The sequence below is a fragment of the Micromys minutus genome, assembly GCF_963924665.1.
Source record: "Micromys minutus genome assembly, chromosome: 32".
NCBI lineage: Eukaryota > Metazoa > Chordata > Mammalia > Rodentia > Muridae > Micromys > Micromys minutus.
In genome coordinates, this window is record NC_137967.1 from 3,791,563 (window position 1) to 3,810,548 (window position 18,986).

The window sequence follows — 18,986 nt, forward strand, 5'->3', positions numbered from 1 at the left end:
TGCTCTAACCCAGGTCTAGGCCTAGCCTGCCAAGCATCTCTCTCCCAGAGTGTGCTGGTTCATCCTCCCAGTCCCATGTTCCAGCCCCTCCCCACAGCCCAGCATAGCCTCCAGTTACATAACCCTCTTGCTGGAGTGGCCTCTGTCATCAAGGAGACGGGGAAGAAGAGAAGCTTCCTCTAAGGGTGCCAGGCTATTCTGAAGAGTGACAGGGAGTCAGGGGCCATCTCAGGAAAGAAGAGGGTCCCAGAAAGCTCTGATTCAAATTTTACTTGGCCTTCTGCTTCCTACCTGACCTTAGCCAAGATCCTCAATGGCAACATGGGAAACCAAGTGTTCTCTATCCCTACCCACAATTCCTCTTCTAGGATTCAAGGTATGAGGTTCGGAACTGCTGCCCCCACCCCATATGTCTTTCTGTTTCATATTAGCATCAGGTTTGTCAGGTGTCTGCCTACACAGCCCTTCCTTGTCCTCGGCCATCTCAGAACCCTCCCCCTAGCTCCCAAATCGTGTGTGTCCACTGATTTGCAGATTCCAGCTTCTCCTTATTCCTCACCCCCACCCCAGCTCTGGCTCAGTCTCCTGTCAGCAAAAGAGAAGGGGTCTGGAGCAGTAAGTAGATGGGCAGGGGAGTGTTTTGCCTGGGAGAGGCAGAGGTGGCTTCTCGATGGGGAGGCTTTCAAATGCCCAACTCTATAGGTCTCTCTCATCCTTGGTACTCTTCTGGCCAGAGAACAGAGCCCAGGAAGACCTGGAGTGTGTCTTCCAGGGGAGCTGTCTCTCTGGGGTCTCCTTTTGGGCTCAGGAACAGATGGCCCTTGCAGTCCACCACGCTCCCCATTTTACAAAGATCTAGGGAGGCCATCTGAAGGGCCAAGGTCAGCAACAGGATGTCCTTTCTCCCTGGTAACATTTACTGTTTCTAAAGGGGTGTGGCTGAGGAAGACACACCCACTTCACACACTTCTGGGTACATTCCCCTTAAGGTTTTCTTCTCTGCCAGCCTCTGTCTTCCCAGGACTTGGAGGAGCCTGTAAGAGGTCAAAGCCTTAAGCTCCTGCTTTCTCTGGCCCTTGGGAAGTGTCCCAGAGGTCACCAGTCTCTCATCTCCCCCTCCCAGCCCAGACCCACACCAACCACCAAGCTATTAACTATGAGCATCCCCAGACCCCTCCTGCAATGGCTTAAAGGTGGTCCCTGAGGATAGAGGGAGTGTCTGTCTCTAGCTTCCCATCAGGCTAAGGCACTGCTTCTACTCCAAAGGCTCCCTGACCTGGGAAGAAGGAAGGGGTCTCCCCACCTTCCCGAAACCAAAGGGCAGTTCACACCTTCAGAGTGTTCATCAGTAGCACTGATGGGCACCAACAGGAGTGTGAGGTGTCACGCACATTCAAACATACACATGTGCTCACTTGTCCTTACAGACTTTATCCACCCAAATACACACCAGCACACTTACATAAATATGCATGCACGGTACACACACACACACACACACACACACACACACACACCCAGCAATACAGACTCATGTATACAAACCCAGTTGTCCCGTCAAAATCGTCCCTTCTCTTACACACCTACATGTACACACCCCCTTCAGTTCAGAACACTCCGGGCATTCACTGCCCACTGCCCACTGCACCCTGCCCGCGGGAAGCGGCAAAGGCTGCCATTCCGGGTCAGGTTCTTGGGGTGGATAAGCAGTCACTTACCCGCGCGTAGCGGGATGAGTAGGGATCCTCGAACAGCGCCCAGATGCGCGGCTGCCAGCGGCGCCAGAAGCCGCCAGGCCGGCCATCTGGGGAGTCACTGAGCGCCAATCTCTTGGTCATCTCCAGCTCGTCTTCGCCGTCGCCCGAGTCTCCAGGGCCGTCGGCGTCCGCGTCGTCGGCGCTGTTGTCCAAGGGCGCGCCACCAAAGCTGTCCAGAGCCTCCTCGGCGTCGCGGTGCTGGCGATACGTCATCCAGCAGCAGGGCTCCACGTCCGTCTCGTCGATGCCCCAAAAGGCCAGCTCCTCCTCGTAGAGCGGCCCGCACACGTCGGCCGGGCAGTGCAGCTTGCCGGTGCGGTAATAGTTCAGGATGTGAGCAAAGACGCCCGGGTGGCGGTCGAAGAAGAACTCGTCAGCGCGCGGGTCATAGTCGAAGTGGCTGTGGGCGTCCGGCTCCGCCAGCCAGGCAAGCCGCGTGCCGGGCAGCGTGCGCAGCGTCGAGCGGTACGTCTGGTGGCGCGTGCCGCCCACGTTGATCACGATGCGCTCGCTCTCGTCCCCTTGGCCCATCGCGGCGCCCCCTTAGGCATGGCGCGGCCCAGCGACACCCATGGGAGCTGCCGCCAGGGGGAGTTGGCGACGGGGAGGGGGGCGCAGGGCCTCTTCCCCCCTCCCCCCGGCCGTCGGGGGGCACAGAGGACCGCGGCTCTGGCCACCCACCTCAACCAACGAGCCAAGCCCCCTCAGGGGGAGCTGTCAGTCAGGTGCGAGTCCAGGGGTGTGTGCGCGGGCTCCTTAGGGTCTTTAAGGCGCCTAGTGTGAGAGGGAGCTGGCCTGGCTGCGGAGGAGGCAGTGGAAGAGAGGAGGGAGGTAAAGAGGGAGGGAGGAAGGGAGTGGGGCGGCGCTCAGCGGCGAGGACCGGGAGGAGGGGAGAGATGATGGGGGGGCCGGGCTCCCGGTACCATCTCAGCGGGAAAATGGAGAAATCGACACAAAGCTTTTTAGGGGAAGGTCAACTGCTCCGTTTCGGGGGCCAGACCGATAGACCAGCCCCAGCTGGGAAAGAGGGGGTTACGAGAAATCCGCGCTCGGCTCTGCGGTGGTCGCCGCAGCGCGCTCCCGGTGCGGTGGGGACGGATGCGGCTTGCTCTCCTCCCTGCGTGACCGGTCCCCTTCGGCTCTCCTTGCTTGTCTGCCTACTCCCCTCGGTGGCGGGTGAAGCTGCCCGACCTCCCTCCTCGTTTCTTCTCCCCGCCTCCCGGAGGAGATGGCAGGTCCCCTGGGTAGGGGCACCAGGGTGCACCCCGCGGGGCGGCCGCTGAGCGCAGCGCCTGGTGCGCTCGGGCTGGGTCAGGGGTTCCGCTGGGCTGCGCTGGGACTCAGGTTTCCGCGGCGGTGCTGAAGGGACAGCTCCCGGACGGCTGCGGAGCCGCGCTGGGCCGAGCGAAGGTTCTCCCAACCCGGTTTGCTTGGCGGGGCCGGCGGGCACCGGCTCCGGTGTCTCTGCGCCCCGCACTCCGCTCCCTGCTCTGGGAGGGCGGGTGGCGCTGGCAGCCGAGGCGAGGGGCGCTGCCGAGGTCGGGCCCGGTAGGCGGGGGTGGCAGGTCCGGGCGCGGCGCAGCGAGGCAGGCGAGGCCAGGGAGGCGAGGCGCGGAGCGGCCACTGCCGCCACCGCCGCCGCCGCTGCTGCCTCCGGGCTGCCGCTCCGCTGCCTGCTCGCTCGCTCGCTGGTTCGCGCGGTCCGCGTCCAGCCCGCGGCTCTCCGGACACGGGCACACGGCGCGCGCAGCCGCACTCGCCCCCGGAGGGAGGCGCCGCGCTGGGTCCTAAAAAGCCCTGATTCTGCGCCCCCCTCCTAGACCGGCACCGAACCCCGCCTCCCTCAACCCGGGCGCTGGGGGCGCCCGCCCTTCCTTGCCTCTTGCTCTCTCGGTGGGGACCCGCCGACGCTCCGCCCTAGGGGAGCTCCTCTAGTTGGGCGGAGGCTCCCAGCGACGTCTGGGCTCGCGCCCCCGGGTCACACCGAGGTGAGAAGGGCGTCGGCCAGCTCCTCTTCTAACTCGGGAGCCATTCGATACTTTGAGCAGACAAGCCATTCCCTGACCAGGAATAGTGCTGACCTCTCAAGGAATCCTTTAATACCGACCCTTCCCCGGAAACCTGAAGGTCCAATGATCCTTTTAGAGATAACTTTTTCTTTTACGTGGACTGCAAAATGGTACCTTTTCATCACCCCGCTCCCCCCCCAACTCACCATCAATGATCAATCCCGAGCCCCTCTTAGTCCCCTTGGCCCCTTTCAGGCCCTGGACCCTTCCTTGACTCCAGGGTGACTTAGTCACAACAATGACAGACAGGCCTCTGGGTAAAATGACAGTTTACCCAGAAAACCGAATTACCTAACCCGATACGTTATGAGAACAGCTCCGTGAACACTGGCAGCCTCACTCCCCTGGGTCTTCAGGCACCTGGCAGGTGAGCCCTGTGTGTCTAGGAGTTGTGGTTCCCACAGATTCGAAGTTAACGTCGGGCCAGAGATCATATTTCTAACTTCGAAGTCCTCCTGTCCCATGCGTGCCACCCACCCCTGGGTTTATCTAATCAACAATCATTATCACTCATTCCTTACTTGCTCCAGATCCTGTACGGACACAAAGTCACAGGAGCAAATCGGACCCGGAAGTGGGCAGGCGGGACTGAGAGGAACTGGAAGGTCCGGCCCAGCTCCAGAGGCCGCCGAGCTCTGAAAGATGATTATTGATTCCTGTCCGTTGCAATCGAACAGGCTGCCCCGGCAAAGGGGATTTAATTAGGAAGCGAGAGGCTCTTATGTACCTGTCGGCATTTGCTATCGGGTGCAGACGGCTGTCTGTCTGTACTGACTGGCAGACACTGTTGCGAGCCTAGGTACAAACCTGTGACACATCTCCCCATCTGGTCCCGGGAATCACAGCATTAATGACCATGATGTCACAGGGGGAGAGTGTGGGGAGGTAGAGAGGGGTGAGAGGCAGGAGGCAGAGAGGCAGGCTTGTCAGAAAGGGGCAGAGATGGACAAAGAGGGCAGGAGCATCAAGAGACCTCTCCTCTCCAGAAACTAATCACAGCGTTGCTCCAGACAGCCATTTGCCTTTGGTCTCAGAGTGAGGCACTGTAGAATGGCTTCCAGTGGCCTCCATTCTGGCCAGGGCCAGTCTCATCCCCTGACCACAAGGAGGTCCAGTGTGGTGCGCTCTGGCCTGGCTCTCGGGAATGCTTGGCCCAACCCTTGGATTAATAGAATAAAGACACAGAGACCCCGGAAGTAAGTATCTTTTTAAAGAGGCACGTGGAAACAAGGGCACACACAGCCTCTGCCATGAATAGTCAAGGCAGACCAAAATGCTTTTCTAGATCCTTCCTCAGGGAACCTGAGGAGCTAGCCACAGGGGCTCAGGATGCCCCTCCTCCTCCCTGTCTGCAGAGCCACACAGGGGCAGAGCGTGGCTCTCCAAATGTCTCTCTAGTTTAGCTCCCTTTATCAAAGGACTGCCCATGCCCCCAGAGCTCCCCTCTAGACAGGGAAGCCCCTCACTGAAGTCCAGGCGATTTGGGAAGAAACCCTAGAGCCCCGACTTCAGAGGCTCCAGGTATCCAGACTCTAACTGAGGCTGGGTCTTGAGTGGGAACTTACCAAGAACCTCTGAAAGGGTAGGTACTAAGCTCCAATCAGACCCTACTCCATGGAGCGCACCAATAGGAGCCATGGGGGACCTGCATGTGGGGGGAAGCAGGCGGAGAAGGGCTCAGGTCTTGGAGGGACAGACAGAAACTCCCGGTGGGAGAAAGTTGTGTAATGAAAACTCTAACCTTGGAGGATGTGCCAGGAAAACATGGATATGGGAGGGAGAGACCACAGGAAAGGGGTCACAGCACACTCCACGAGTTAAGCAGGCTGGGCTCACATGGGGAACCCAACCCAAAGTGCCCCACTTTAAGAGTCTTGCTTTGATCTCAGATGACACCCCCTGGTCCTAGGCGTCAAGGAGCGCTCCCTCTTCTGTACCCTAAGCAGGGCATAAAAGTCCCTTCTCTCACCTCCCCTTCACACCAAGAGAAGGCTGACATTCACAGAAAGCCCAGAAAAACCGAGATGAAAGCACGGGGCTGAGGGGTAGGAATGAAACAAGGAACAGACAAACAAGGTTGGGCGGGGGCGGGGATTGCTGACCAAAGCCAGCCTCTTCCTCAGAAATACTAAAACCTCACCCTTCCCTGCCTTTCAGCCCTCCAGAGCATAGCTGCCTGCCCCTTCACAAGGGAAAGCTTACAGCATCCCCTTCTTCAAAATGTAGCTGTGGCTAGATGAGGACGATCAGTCCTGTCTCTGGGAACGAACTGCCTGGGTTCCAGTCTCTAGAGGTCCACCTCTGTCGAACTATGGCCTCAGAAAAGCTACCCAACTTCCCCGCGCTCCAGTAACTTATCACTAGATGGGTTTAGCGCTTGTCTCAGCATCTTTAACTCCTGTGCTCTGGGATGTTTCTCATTCAGGCTGAAGGGGAAGAGTGCAGGGACGCAGAGAGACCCCCCTCCCCCTCCCCCTCGTGGGAATAGCTCAAGGGAAGAACCATGCTGGATGGGGAGTAGAAAACTATGAGGGGCACCCGAAGGCACATTGTACCCGTGCTGTCACACCTGGCGTTTGCACACCTGCTGGGCTCAGGAACTGGCCCGAATCCAGCCCCTCAGGCTTTCGTCCGGCCGGCACAGGGTCTGTGCTGCTCTCCCGGGTCAGGAGCGGCTGTGTTCCTGGCGGGTTGGGCTGCCACCTTGTGGCTGGGCCTGGAATCTAACCTACACTGGCGAGCTGAACAGCTTCCGGCTACCTGCTGGGATGCTGTGCTGCGGAGCTGGTAAGTGTCCTCTTCCCAAGTCAGAACTCCCCCTAGTGGGCAACGGGGAGCAAACCTAGAGGAGCAAACCTCGGAGGACACTGTGGGTAAGTGATGACCTTGGTCACAGGGCATCACTTGGATGGGTGGTGACTATGGTTTGGGCTGGGCTGCATGTAGCTGCTGCTTCTTACAGTGAGGCAGAGACTCCAGAGAAGAGCAGAATGAAGAACACACTCTATCTCTCCCTCTGTGTGTGTGGAAGGGGGGAGAGGGAGGGGAGAGGGAGAGATAGGGAGAGGGAGAGAGGGGAGGGGGAGGGGGAGGAGGAGGGAAAGGGAGAGGGAGGGAGGGGGAGGAGGAGGGAGAGGGAGAGGGAGGGAGAGGATGAGGGGGGAGGAAGGGAGGGGGAAGTTAGAGGGAGGGAGAGGAAGAGGGGGGGAGGAAGGGAGGGGGGGAGGGGGGAGGGAGAGGGAGAGGGGGGAGGAAGAGGGAGAGGAGGGAGGGGGAGGGGGAGAGATTAGACCAGGGCGTCTCAACCTCTGCACTGAAGACACCCTGCACCAGAGAACCTGGGACGCTCTGCCGTGTAATAGGTTAACAGGTTCTTTCAACCCACTAGATGTCATTAGAACTTACGTTCCTGGCCACGGCCATCAGAAACATCTAACGTTAACGTCCACCAATCTCTAGGTTTCTTCTCCATCACATAGGACGGCGCATTATCTTGGGCTACACATGGAAAATTGGTGGGTTGTCTCATCATAGGCTGTGGGTTACTGGAGTATACATGTGTTTGCTTTGTGTGACATCCCTACTCCAGAACCATGTGTACATGTGCACACACACACACACACACACACACACACACAGAGACACACACACACACACAGACAGACACAAACATCCCTAAAAATGGACCCCAAAGTGTTTTAAGTGAACGTAGGATTCCTGTGTTAGGCCCCATTCAAACATTACTTCTGCAGCTCACAGGGTGCACACAACCATTGCCTCTCTTCCCGGCTTGTGCTTGCACACCTATGTGAGAAGGCCACTGCTGTCTTGTGGGTCGCTTCTTGCTGGCCCTAAGAATGAGAAATGAAGCCAGAATGATGAGGGCAACTTAGTGAACCCTGACTGGGGGTCAGCAAGGAAATCGAGGAAGTGTATGAGGGGGTAGGCGTAGACACATGCACAGGAAATCGGGGTCATGTGGGGATCACACACTCCGACACCACTGCCCGCCACCCAGAACCTCAGCCTGTCTGTTGGGTACAGCGGAGGGGACAGGCTAGCTAATTTTACGCAGTCTCTGTGGTGAGCGCCCGCAGGTTGGCTGTGGGGGGCTTTGCTATCGCTCCCAAGCCTGATGCACGTGGAGAAACACTTCCCATGGCCTCGGTTTGTGCCTCGATTGCTCCTACGGGTCCACGGTTTTGGTTTTTGTCCTGGATACACTCATGTCAACAGCATACATTGTTATAGACCTCACATGGAACTCCCTCGGTGCACACTCTCACACCTCCATGCCTGCACACTCACACACACACCTCCATGCCTGCACACACTCTCACACCTCCATGCCTGCACACACTCTCACACCTCCATGCCTGCACACACTCACACCTCCATGCCTGCACACACTCTCACACCTCCATGCCTGCACACTCACACACCTCCATGCCTGCACACTCACACACCTCCATGCCTGTACACACTCACACACCTCCATGCCTGCACACACTCTCACACCTCCATGCCTGCACACTCACACACCTCCATGCCTGCACACTCACACACCTCCATGCCTGTACACACTCACACACCTCCATGCCTGCACACACTCTCACACCTCCATGCCTGCACACTCACACACCTCCATGCCTGCACACTCACACACCTCCATGCCTGTACACACTCACACACCTCCATGCCTGCACACACTCTCACACCTCCGTGCCTGCACACTCACACACCTCCATGCCTGCACACACTCACACCTCACTTTTTGAGTGTCCCCCTGAGCGCTCTCACTGATCCTGGGGCTTGTTGACTAAACTACGTTAACTTGTTGACTAGAGCGCTCAGGGACAGGTCACAACCGAGACGGGGTCACGACACACACCCCTGTACCTGGCTCCAGTGTGGATGCTATGGGTGGACCCCGGTGCTCAGGACAGGAAGTGAACACTTCACTGACCAGCCATCCTCCCAGCCTTCAAATGTAAAAGTTTAAGATAACGATGACTTGTGTGTGGGCTGTTCAAGTGTTTCTAAGACAAGAAAACAAAAACAGAATAACCAAGCCGACTTGTTCTGAACCACCACCCTCTAATTATCCCCTTCCTGCGCCTCGGGTTTCAAGTGTTCTCGGGTCTTGCTGCCTCTTGCTGCCTACCCCAGGCGCAGAATCCTCCAACCTCTGAGACGTTTTGTCACAATGTTTCCCATACAGAGAGCAGAGCAACCAATCATTCCACCTGCTCGGTCTTGTTCTGCGACGCTGGTCATTTTAGCTTCTTTCTTCCAGTCTCACACAGTGGAAACATCACATACCGTTTCAAGATTGGGAAAACTTCAAGTTCCTTTTCTCCGCAGGCTGTGGGGATTCAAAGGATTTCGAATTTTCTCATATGATGATAATTTTAAATGCTGCCTAATTGATCACCCCCAGAAACTTTTGTTGATGTTGAGGTCTTGCTGTGGCAGCTTATGAATTTGATGTCTGGTTGGTGTCCGATCAGCAATATATATATATATTTCCACTTATGTTCATATAATTTGCCTTTTTCCCCTTGGCCGGATTAACAGCCAGATCAAAAGTATTAACAGAACTCCATTAAAAGTTTTTTTCTTTCCTAGACAGTCTGACCTCGTGGTGCCCAGGTTGGGAGCAAGCCTGAGATAGTCGCCAGTCTGGCTCCACATAGCCGGGCAGGCAGGCCATGCTCTGGACAACCCTCAGCCTGGTGCCACCCAGCCTGAGCAGGGAGGAAACCTGATATGATACCCCAGTCAGGTTCCACAGTGCCCAGGTGGGCAGACCATGCCAGAGACAACCCCTTCCCCATCTGGGTCTGTTCCCACCAAAGGCCAGGCAGACATCCCTGGCCTAGGCTACTGCTTGGGGCCATGTCGATGTCTGAGGGCTGTGCAGAGCTGGCCTCATGCCTCGCCTGGACACCCTGGCCCTGCTGGCATGGTTGCAGGTGGGCTGGTCCAGAGGGCATGAAAACTGGAGAGCTGGCTCTTCCCCTTGCCTGCTATGGCATCAGATGAGTTTCCGGGCAGCCATAGACAGCTTGCCCTGCTGGTGTGGGTAGAGGACATCTGGTGGGCTGGCCAGCCCAGCTGCCACCAAAGCCCACCCAGCTCCAGGGCCTTGAGTTGGCCCACCCCATCCACCTCATCGATGAACTGTAAGCATGTCAAGGGGCTGGTCCTACAGATCCAAAGCTGTAAGATCTTCACGACACGGGCCAACAGCAGGATGTCTGAGAGGAGTCCCAGTGAGAACCCAGTATTGACAGTGCAGTAGAAGCCAGAGGCCTCAGACCAGACCAAATGACTCATTGCAACGAACATTTGCAGTTGAAGATGTGTGGACAAAAGGGTGTGCTGTGTCACACACCACAGCTTCCATAATGATATATATCTTGGTGACTGGGTTGCAGGGACAGAGGGCAGGTAAGCAGGGGTAGAGAGATGCGTAGGATTGGTGTGCATGATTCGAAACTCACAAAGAAGCAACAAAAAGTATAACAACAGCAACAACAACAATAATAAAGCACAGGGATTCTCAACACTGAGGCACAGCCCCAGCCCTATGCCTTTTTTTGTTTACACGAATTACATTTCTCACTGCCTTGACTAAATGCCTGACAAGAGGCACCTTAAGGGAGGAAGGGTTTATTGTGGTTTACACGCTGAGGGTACAGGCCATCCTGTCAGGGGAGGCATGGCAACAGGAGCAGGAGGCCACTGGCCATCAAACATCTACAGTCAGGAATCAGGAGGCGAAAAGGAAGTGAGGACAGGCAGACAAGAAGTGAGGTCAGCCGGACAGGAAGTTAGGTCAGGCAAACAGGAAGTGAGGTCAGGTGAACAGGAAGTGAGGTCAGGCGAACAGGAAGTGAGGTCAGGCAAACAGGAAGTGAGGTCAGCTTCGAAACCAACAGGCACACCCCCCAGAAAACACTCAGAAGAGAAATACACAATGGTCACAACAGATAGCTTAAAAATAATTTACTCTGAAAATTACGACAAAACCTAGGTCATTTAGGCTTCTTCCCAAGGCCTTGGATGTCATTTTGATGGTCTGAATGATATCAGCCTCCATTCTTGGCCCTCAGTTAGCTGTGCAACTATTTAGAAAGGATTAGGAGGTGTGGCATCATTAGAAGTGCGCTGCTGGGGTGGGCGTTACGGTTTCTAATGTCCGTGCTGTCTCTCTCTCTCTCTCTCTCTCTCTCTCTCTCTCTCTCTCTCCACTCCTCCTCCCCTCCCCATCTTTCTCTAATTCACATTTTTGGAGAAGGATGTACACTCTCAGCTACTGCTCCAGAAACATACCCACATGCCTGTCAGCTTGCTGCCATGCCCCCCCACCATGACAGTCATGGTCTCCAATCCTCTGGAACTGTTAGAAACCCCCCCAAGAAAGTCTTCCATCTGTAAGTCGGCTCGCTGTGGCATTTCTTGGCAGCAAAAGTAAATTCACTAAGACAGCGACCACTCGAGAACACACATGCAGGTGCATGCGAGCACACAGGTGCAGGTGCATGTGAGCACACAGGTGCAGGTGCATGTGAGCACACAGGTGCAGGTGCATGTGAGCACACAGGTGCAGGTGCATGCGAGCACACAGGTGCAGGTGCATGTGAGCACACAGGTGCAGGTGCATGTGAGCACACAGGTGCAGGTGCATGCGAGCACACAGGTGCAGGTGCATGCGAGCACACAGGTGCAGGTGCATGTGAGCACACAGGTGCAGGTGTATGTGAGCACACAGGTGCAGGTGCATGTGAGCACACAGGTGCAGGTGCATGCAAGCACATGTGCAGGTGCATGCATACTTGCTGGGCAGTGTGACTCTGGGATTCTTCAGATGCAGCCATGTGAAAATGACCCCAGAAGTGATGGGCAGTTTCACCTGCATTGAAGATAGAGAGGCAGTAGGTGCTTCTGAGGTGACTGAGGCAAGGGACAGCCAGCAGGGGACCTGGTTTCCAACCTTCACGGTGGGATCTAGCTTCTAGCTTCTCCCCTCTTCTCATCAACTCCAGACTCTCTGCAGAGGCCATGGCGTACATTCTTCCCACAAATGTGAAGCAGAGAAAGAGAGAAGAAGGGGGCTAAGAAGAGCACATAATCTCTGGAGTCCCCCTAGCCTGGGTTTGCTCCTGCCTCAGGAGCTCTGGTGGTCCAGGCAGACAGTTTCTCCACTTGGAATGCTCCCGCCAGAGTTTGTAATCTCAGGCAATGCTCAAGTTTCTGAAGAAAGCCAGAGCAGACTAGCAGAGTATATAAGCAAATGACGTGAGGAGGAGGGACGGGAAATCAACGTCCAGGCTCAGTCCAGAGTGGTCCTAGCACATCCTTTGTATGGTTGAAACCAGTGTAAATGATGTTTCTGTCACTTGCAACTGGGAGCGTCCTGTGTCCCCTGTGTAATGACAGCACAGCCCACTCAGAGGCAAACCAGGCTGACGTCCCCCACAGCACCTCTTTCCTCTTTCCTAAGGCATCCACACACCAGCTGCTGCCATGTACAAGAGCACATGGCTGGAAATGAATGGGGGGCCAACACCCAGCCTGCCCTCCACCATCAATTCTGAAGTCTCCGGGGGAGGGAGAGATCAGTTGCTTCTCAGTATAAAAGTTACTACCTTCCTTCCACCCATCGGCCATCTTTTTATCCCTGTATCCACCTCTGAACGGATCTCTGTCTTCGGATCTGCAATACATCATTTGTCACATACAAACCATGCCCAGTCCAGTACAGGACACAAGTCGCCCAAACAACCCCAGCAGCCTCTAGGCAGAGGAGCCTCTGTAGTAGAATAGATGCTTCGTCAGCCTTGGCTGAAGGATCATGGCCAACACACAGCATCACACACCTCCACCAGTCGCCATGGCGACAAAGCAACTAGTCCTTTGCAGGAGGAAGCCCAGTGTGGTGGTGGCTCACGCCTGTAACCCCAGCTCCAGGGTAGGATGACGAAGGAAGGTTGCCAAGATTTCAAGGGCAGCCCGGAACATGGCGTGTTCAAGGACAGCTTAGCCTAGCGATAAAGTGAGACCCTGGGCCAAAAAAAAAAAAAAAAAAAAACAAAAAACAAAACAAAAAATAATAGCAAAAAGCTGTACAGCTGGTAACTAGGTCTCTGGTAAGAAAGCTGCAAATATTCCCATTTGGAGAGAGGCAGGAAAGCTCACGAGAGCCATATTCACCCCTCCCTGAGCCAAGTACACGCCCCCTGGCACCCCTGCATGTAATCTAAAGTGTATTAGCAGGGCTAGACCAGTGCTTCTCAACAGTCCTGATGTTCCAACCCTCTAACACAGTTCCCCCTGCTGTGGTGGCTCCCACAAACAAATTATTATCGCTAATACTTCACAACTGTCACGAATCATAACGCCAACATCTGTTGTCTGATGGCCTTAGGTGACCCCTGAGAAAGGGGTTGTGGTTCGCAGGTTGAGAACCTCTGGACTGGAGAGATAGTTCAGATACTAGGAGTTTGGTTCTCAGCACACTCTTGAGACAGCTTATAACCATTTGTAATTTCAGCTCTGGGGGATGGAGGATGGGAACGGGTGGGTCTGATGCCTTTGGCCTCTGTGGGCATCTGAACACAGATGCAAATACCCATACATAGACACACACACACACACACACACACACACACACATATCTGAAGTATATAAGACATTTAAAATGCTGTGGCTTGGTGAAATGGCTCAGTATGTTAAAGGCACGTGCTCATGTGGATGACATGAATTCAGTCCCCGGAACCAATGTATTGGAAGGAGAAAATACATTTTTTAAAGTTGTCTTCAGACTGTCCATATGCATCATGGCACACACGTGTACACACGTACACATGCACACAATGCCCACATGCACACACATGTGCATACATGCACACACATGCACACACATGTGCACACATGCACACACATGCACACACATGCACACACATGCACACACGTGTACACACATGCACACACATGCACACATACATACAGGCAGACATACTTCACTGTGCTTCATGAATAAGTTGCCCACTCTCCTGTAACATTCGTTCTCCTGCCCAGTACATCCATCCATTTGCCATGCTTGGTTGGATTGTATGAAATCTTTCTCTGGGCTGTTGGCTCCTTCTCTCTCTGAGGTGATATATGTTTATAGGAAAGTCACAAAACATCTGTCTCATTGTGTTCCCTCCTGTTTGTTTTCACCAGTCCAAACGGATTGTTCTGAAACACAGATTTATCTCTGTTCCTTCCCTGTGTCGATCCCTCTGGGGCTCCCTGCTGCCCATGTGGTCTTGTGTCATCCGTGCGTTCCTTAGCTCCTTCTCATGAACAGCTGTGGGCCCTCGAGGTCGCCCCTCTCCCTTGGTTCTCGCTGTGACTCACCTTTGAGCTTCCTCTGCCGACCAACCCCTTCAGGATTCTCCTTGGCAGCTCTGCTGCTGTTACGGCTCCTGTACTTATCCACGGTCTGTGTTCTATGCGTCATCAATCATGACATGACCAACTGTGGAGAGACCCAACCCCCAAGTGTCTGGTTGCTTCCCAAAGGAAGGAAGTATATCCAGTGGCCTTGGCATCGGTCCAGTGGACAAAGTTATGACTAATCCCTGAGGGGCCTCCTGTGTGAGGAACCCGAAGAAGCTCCGAGAGGCCAGTGGAACGTCAGAGTAATGGAAAAGCGTTGAGCAGCTCCTCCAGGATTGTGTCGGGGGAGCGGAGCCCACTCCCTGAATACAGCAGTCCTTCCTGAGGGTGTCCTTTCTGTGTCTTGAACCTGGCCTCTGAGAATCCAAGGGGATCTGTACAAATCAGGAGGGACTGAGGCCCCAGGGACAACTGTTAGAGGGAGGGAGAATTTGTGCCAGGCCACTCCCAGAACGTGTAGAGGTTCCTGTGTGTGGAGGGTGGGGATGTTCCTCATGACCGTTGCTCATCGCCTACACGTGTCCCTCTGAACACATCCGAAATAGTACTTCGCTCAGGAAGTCCACCTTGCACTCCGGCTGCACCAATGACCCTCCCCCTCTATGCAGTCCAATGGAAGCATCCTAGCTCTAGAGATATGCTGGTGCCCCTCCCTCCCCCCACTGATGAGATGAGGGCTGGCTCCCGACTGTGCTGTCTCTGTGCAGGTCCACTGTGGTTAAGAGCTTGCATACACCACATGGTCTACAACCCATCCTCAGGGTCCTTGAACCGTCTCTTCTTGCACTGGAACATCCCTACTCTTTTCCACCCTGCGTTGTGCAGCCCCAGGGCCATAAGCTCCCACGGAGCCTTCTGTACACTGTGTGGACGGGAACCATTTTCAACTGAGCACACACTTCAGAGTCCCTAAAAGTAGATTTTTTTCGGGGGGATGGAAGCAATACTAAGTGGTCCTGGACAGACTCATTCTGACAAAATCTTAACTGGGTGGACCTTGTCTTTTAATTAATCAGCTAATCTATTGGCAGGGTTTCATGACTCCCAGACTGGCCTGGACCTTGCTGTGTAGCTGTAGCTAAGGATGACCATGTTCTTCCGATTTTCCTGTGCTACCTCCTGGGCCTTGAAACCACAGCTGCACTCCCCATGACAGGTTTATTTAGGGCTGGTGACAGAAGCTGGGGTTTTGTGCATGCCAGGCAAGTGCTCTATCAACTGAGCCACCTCCTCCGCAGCGTTTTTTCATTTTCGCTTTAAAGAGTTTATTTGTTTTGAGGCAGGGGTCTCCACTTTATAGTCAGGGTGGCTTTCTGATTATATCCATCCTTCTGCCTCAACCTCTCAAATGTGCTGGGTTTACAGGGACGAGCCACCCCATCCGACTTTTTGATTCTTAAACTAAGATCAACCTAGGTGCATCTTTCACTAGAACCACCGGTTTTCTTGGGTGTGGCAGGCAAGGCTTCCGAAATTCCCTCCGGAAGGAATTCCCTCTGGCCGGAGATCTGCCTAGTCCTTCATTACCCAGCACCACCCAGTCTCCGCGCTACCCTTCTGCCACCGACAGGGGTCGCTGCGAGACAGCCTGCCCAGTTTGTAGAGTTTCTGCTCCCCTAGGAAAAGCCAGAATCACTGCTGTATAAATTAGCGTCTTTATTTCCAGCACCTGAGCGAAAGAGCCTCGAGGCTCTCCCGCTTGAGGAATAAACATACAAAGTTTTTGTTGCACTACACAGCATGCGTCGGAGATAAATATAGCCCAAGGGGCTCCAGCTTGGCCAAGCCACTCTTATTTACAGTAATAGATTACAAAAGTCTTATATAAAAAGATAAGTGGTCCTGAACCTCGGGAAGGGGGATAGTGGGGTATGGTTACACCTGTCACACCCGAGACCTGAGTGGTCTCTGCAAGCTGTGGGAAAGAGTGGGTGTCGAAAGGGCTCCAGAAAGTGGGGACCGTGTCTCCACAAATAACAGGGATGTGGAGGGCTTAGGTGTGCGAGGCTCACCCCCGTGCTGGGGGCTATGAGGAAAGGAAAGAGGGCCTGGCCACTCAAGGATCAGCTCTGGCCCAGTGAGGGACAGCAAGTGGCCTTCGCAGTGAGTCGCACGAGAAACAAAACACAAAACAAACAAGAAACCCAACGACTACAACAAAAAACGGACTGCGTCCTTTTCATGGGGCTGGATGTGGGACAGGCTTCTGCTCTTCCCTTTCCTCTGGGAAAAAAAAATGGCTGTTGAAAGGACAGTTGGGAGGAGTGTCATTTACGCTTCATCCTTTGGGCGCGAAGAACCCAGGGGCACCATCCCCAGGAGCGCAGATGGTACGCCCTCTGCTGATGGCCGCCAACCTCTCAAAGCACCTGGTAAACCGGATTGGGGTTTGAGCCTGCAGGACACTGAGGGGTGGCTTCGGGAGACGGGGTCTGGGTCTCCTGTTCTGCGTCGCTTGGAGATGTCCCCTCTGGCAGACCCGGAGGCGACTCTGGTGGCGCATCTGCCAAAAGCAGCGCAGGCGCAGCAGCGGGGCTGTCTGTGGAGATGCGCTCCACTATGCTGGACAGGCAGTCGAGGCTCGACACAGCCGAACTCTTCCCCGGTCTGGGCTCTGTGAGGGGAAGGAAGGTTAGTAATCCAAACTTGAGTCTCAAGTCTCCTGCCCCTAAGCCCGGAGCTTTGTGGCTGAAGGGAAACTGAGGACTTGCTGGACTGAAAGGAGAAAGGAGGGGATGGTGCATATCAGAGTTCTCCCTCCTCACCTCACCTCACCCCACCCCGGCTCCCAATGCTTCTCTCTGCCATCCCAAGATATGGGTGGAGGCGGCAAGAGAGTAACAAGCCTAGGGGGCGAGAAAAGTTTCAAGGGGGACACGGAAGGTCGATAAAGGCCCACTAGCTTGGAACATCTGGGAGTACGCACCGCTGGACGCCTCACTGTAGTAGGCGGCCTCGTAGCCATTCTGCCGCCGGGGGCCATTTGGGGGGCCGCTGTAATCCATCTGTGAACAGCAAGGACGATGGAGTCAAGCCTACAGGGCCTGAGTGGGTCTCAAGCAACACTCACAACGTCACAACCCTTCCCTCACTCCCTTAGTCTTAGCTGCCGGTTCCGTTAGGAGGTAGGAGCCAGCACACATTGGAAGCTGTCGCATGCAGGGTCAAATTGAGAGTGGACAGTCACCCAGGAACAATAATCTGTATTAGGGTAATAAGGATCTGAGGACAAGCATGTCCCGGAGTCTGCGCAGCAGTGTTTTAATAGTACCCCCCCCCCCAATTGGCAGAATCATAGTCCAAAGCGACTCCAGTGACGGATGCCGTTAGCATCTGGGTATAAAGGACACCTCCCCCCTCACCCCAAGGGCCTTGGGAAGGTGTTGCAGATACCCCAGGCGCCGCCTCCTCTTGTCGTTCTCCTGGGTCCTAGCCTTACCATGCCATCGGAGCAGTTGGAGCGCGGGCTGGACGCGTCTGAGTCGCCGCTGTAGTGCTCGCTGCCACGGCCTGGGGGCAGCGGGCCCGGTGCATAGAAGGCAGCGGCGCCAGGGGGCGCGGCGTCCTGGTCGCGCAGCAGAGCCTGCAGACCTTCGATGTAGCGGATGGCGTTGCGCAGGATCTCCACCTTGGGTAGCCTCTGGTTCGGGTTGCTGGACGTGCAGCGCTTGAGCGTCTCGAAGGCCTCGTTCACTTTGCTCAGGCGGCGCCGCTCGCGCATGGTGGCGGCCTTGCGGCGATCAGCGTTGGTGGTCTTGCGCTTGCACGCCTTGCAGGCCCACAGCAAGCAGCGACCGGCCTGGTGGTGCCCGCTGGGCGCGCGCACATGCTCATCCTCGCGAGCGCCTGGCCCCGGGTGCACCGCAGTGGGGAAGTGTGCGTGCTCCTCCGGTTTCAGGAGGGCCCCTACGTGCACCAGGCGTGGGTCCAGGTCCTCAAAAAAGCGCAGGTCTGGTGAGTCGAAACACGGATCATCGTAGAAGTCGTCGGCTGTCGCAAAGGAGCAGAGAGAACCGTCGGGGCCTGTCAAGTCTATGTCTCTTAGTGGTGGCGATAGCAGCTCCATATCCCAGTGCCTGGGTTCTGCCTCTAGCTCAACCCAAGCTTTAAGAGTTGTCTTAACTTTCTGCCACTCCTGAATCCCAACAGTACAATGACAAAAATTCTGACGGTTGGAATGCACGCCGGCTGTCCTCTACCTCCCCTTCCCGTCCTGTCCCATAGGAGGTGTGGTGAAGAAAGCAGTCGCGTCCTGGGGTGTCCTGGCCCCTAGCTTCGCGCCAGGCGCCCTAGGCTATTTATCCAGGGTAGCTAAAAGCCCGGGAGCTGGAAAGGGAGCCTGGGGGCGGGGGCGCCTCAAGCCAATGGGAGTGTAGTAGGGCGGAGCTTGGGGTCCCCAGGGTAGCCACTGGGGCCAGGGAGTGCCCCCTCCCGCGACTCTGTGCTGGGGCAGCTGCCTAGCTAGGGAGGAGGGCAGAGACTGGCAGCCAGACGCGGTAGCACTTGGCTGTCCGGTGCAGCCTGCCCAAGCCGCTCCAGTGCCTACTTGTGCAGGCTCTGTGTGCTTACTTCGGAGCTGATCTCGGACTCCATTCTGACTTGTGATTTTTGCGGATACCAGGCACAGCCTAAGAGTTAGAAATCAGATTGCAGGAGGTTCGGAGAGAGATTCAAGGCCACGGGGCAAAGAAACCTCTAGAGAAGAGCG

General features: G+C 55.4%; 2 protein-coding genes across 2 annotated transcripts in view; both read right to left on the bottom strand.

Moving 5' to 3' along the window:
- The window catches only part of KCNC1 (potassium voltage-gated channel subfamily C member 1), a 40,488-nt gene extending 38,193 nt beyond the window's left edge, over window positions 1-2,295 (bottom strand). The window contains exon 1 of the mRNA XM_080909091.1: window positions 1,719-2,295. Coding sequence (XP_080765217.1) covers window positions 1,719-2,288 — 570 coding nt within the window. The 5' untranslated portion in view covers window positions 2,289-2,295. The remainder of the gene's footprint in view (window positions 1-1,718) is intronic.
- A 13,677-nt stretch (window positions 2,296-15,972) lies between these two features.
- Window positions 15,973-18,535, bottom strand: MYOD1 (myogenic differentiation 1). The gene is made up of 3 exons (XM_080908194.1): window positions 17,718-18,535; window positions 17,205-17,283; window positions 15,973-16,892 (listed from the first exon to the last, which is right to left on the bottom strand). The coding sequence occupies exons 1-3, from the start codon at window positions 18,342-18,344 to the stop codon at window positions 16,639-16,641; spliced, it is 960 nt and encodes a 319-aa protein (XP_080764320.1). The 5' UTR covers window positions 18,345-18,535; the 3' UTR covers window positions 15,973-16,638.
- Between the last annotated feature and the right edge of the window lie 451 nt (window positions 18,536-18,986).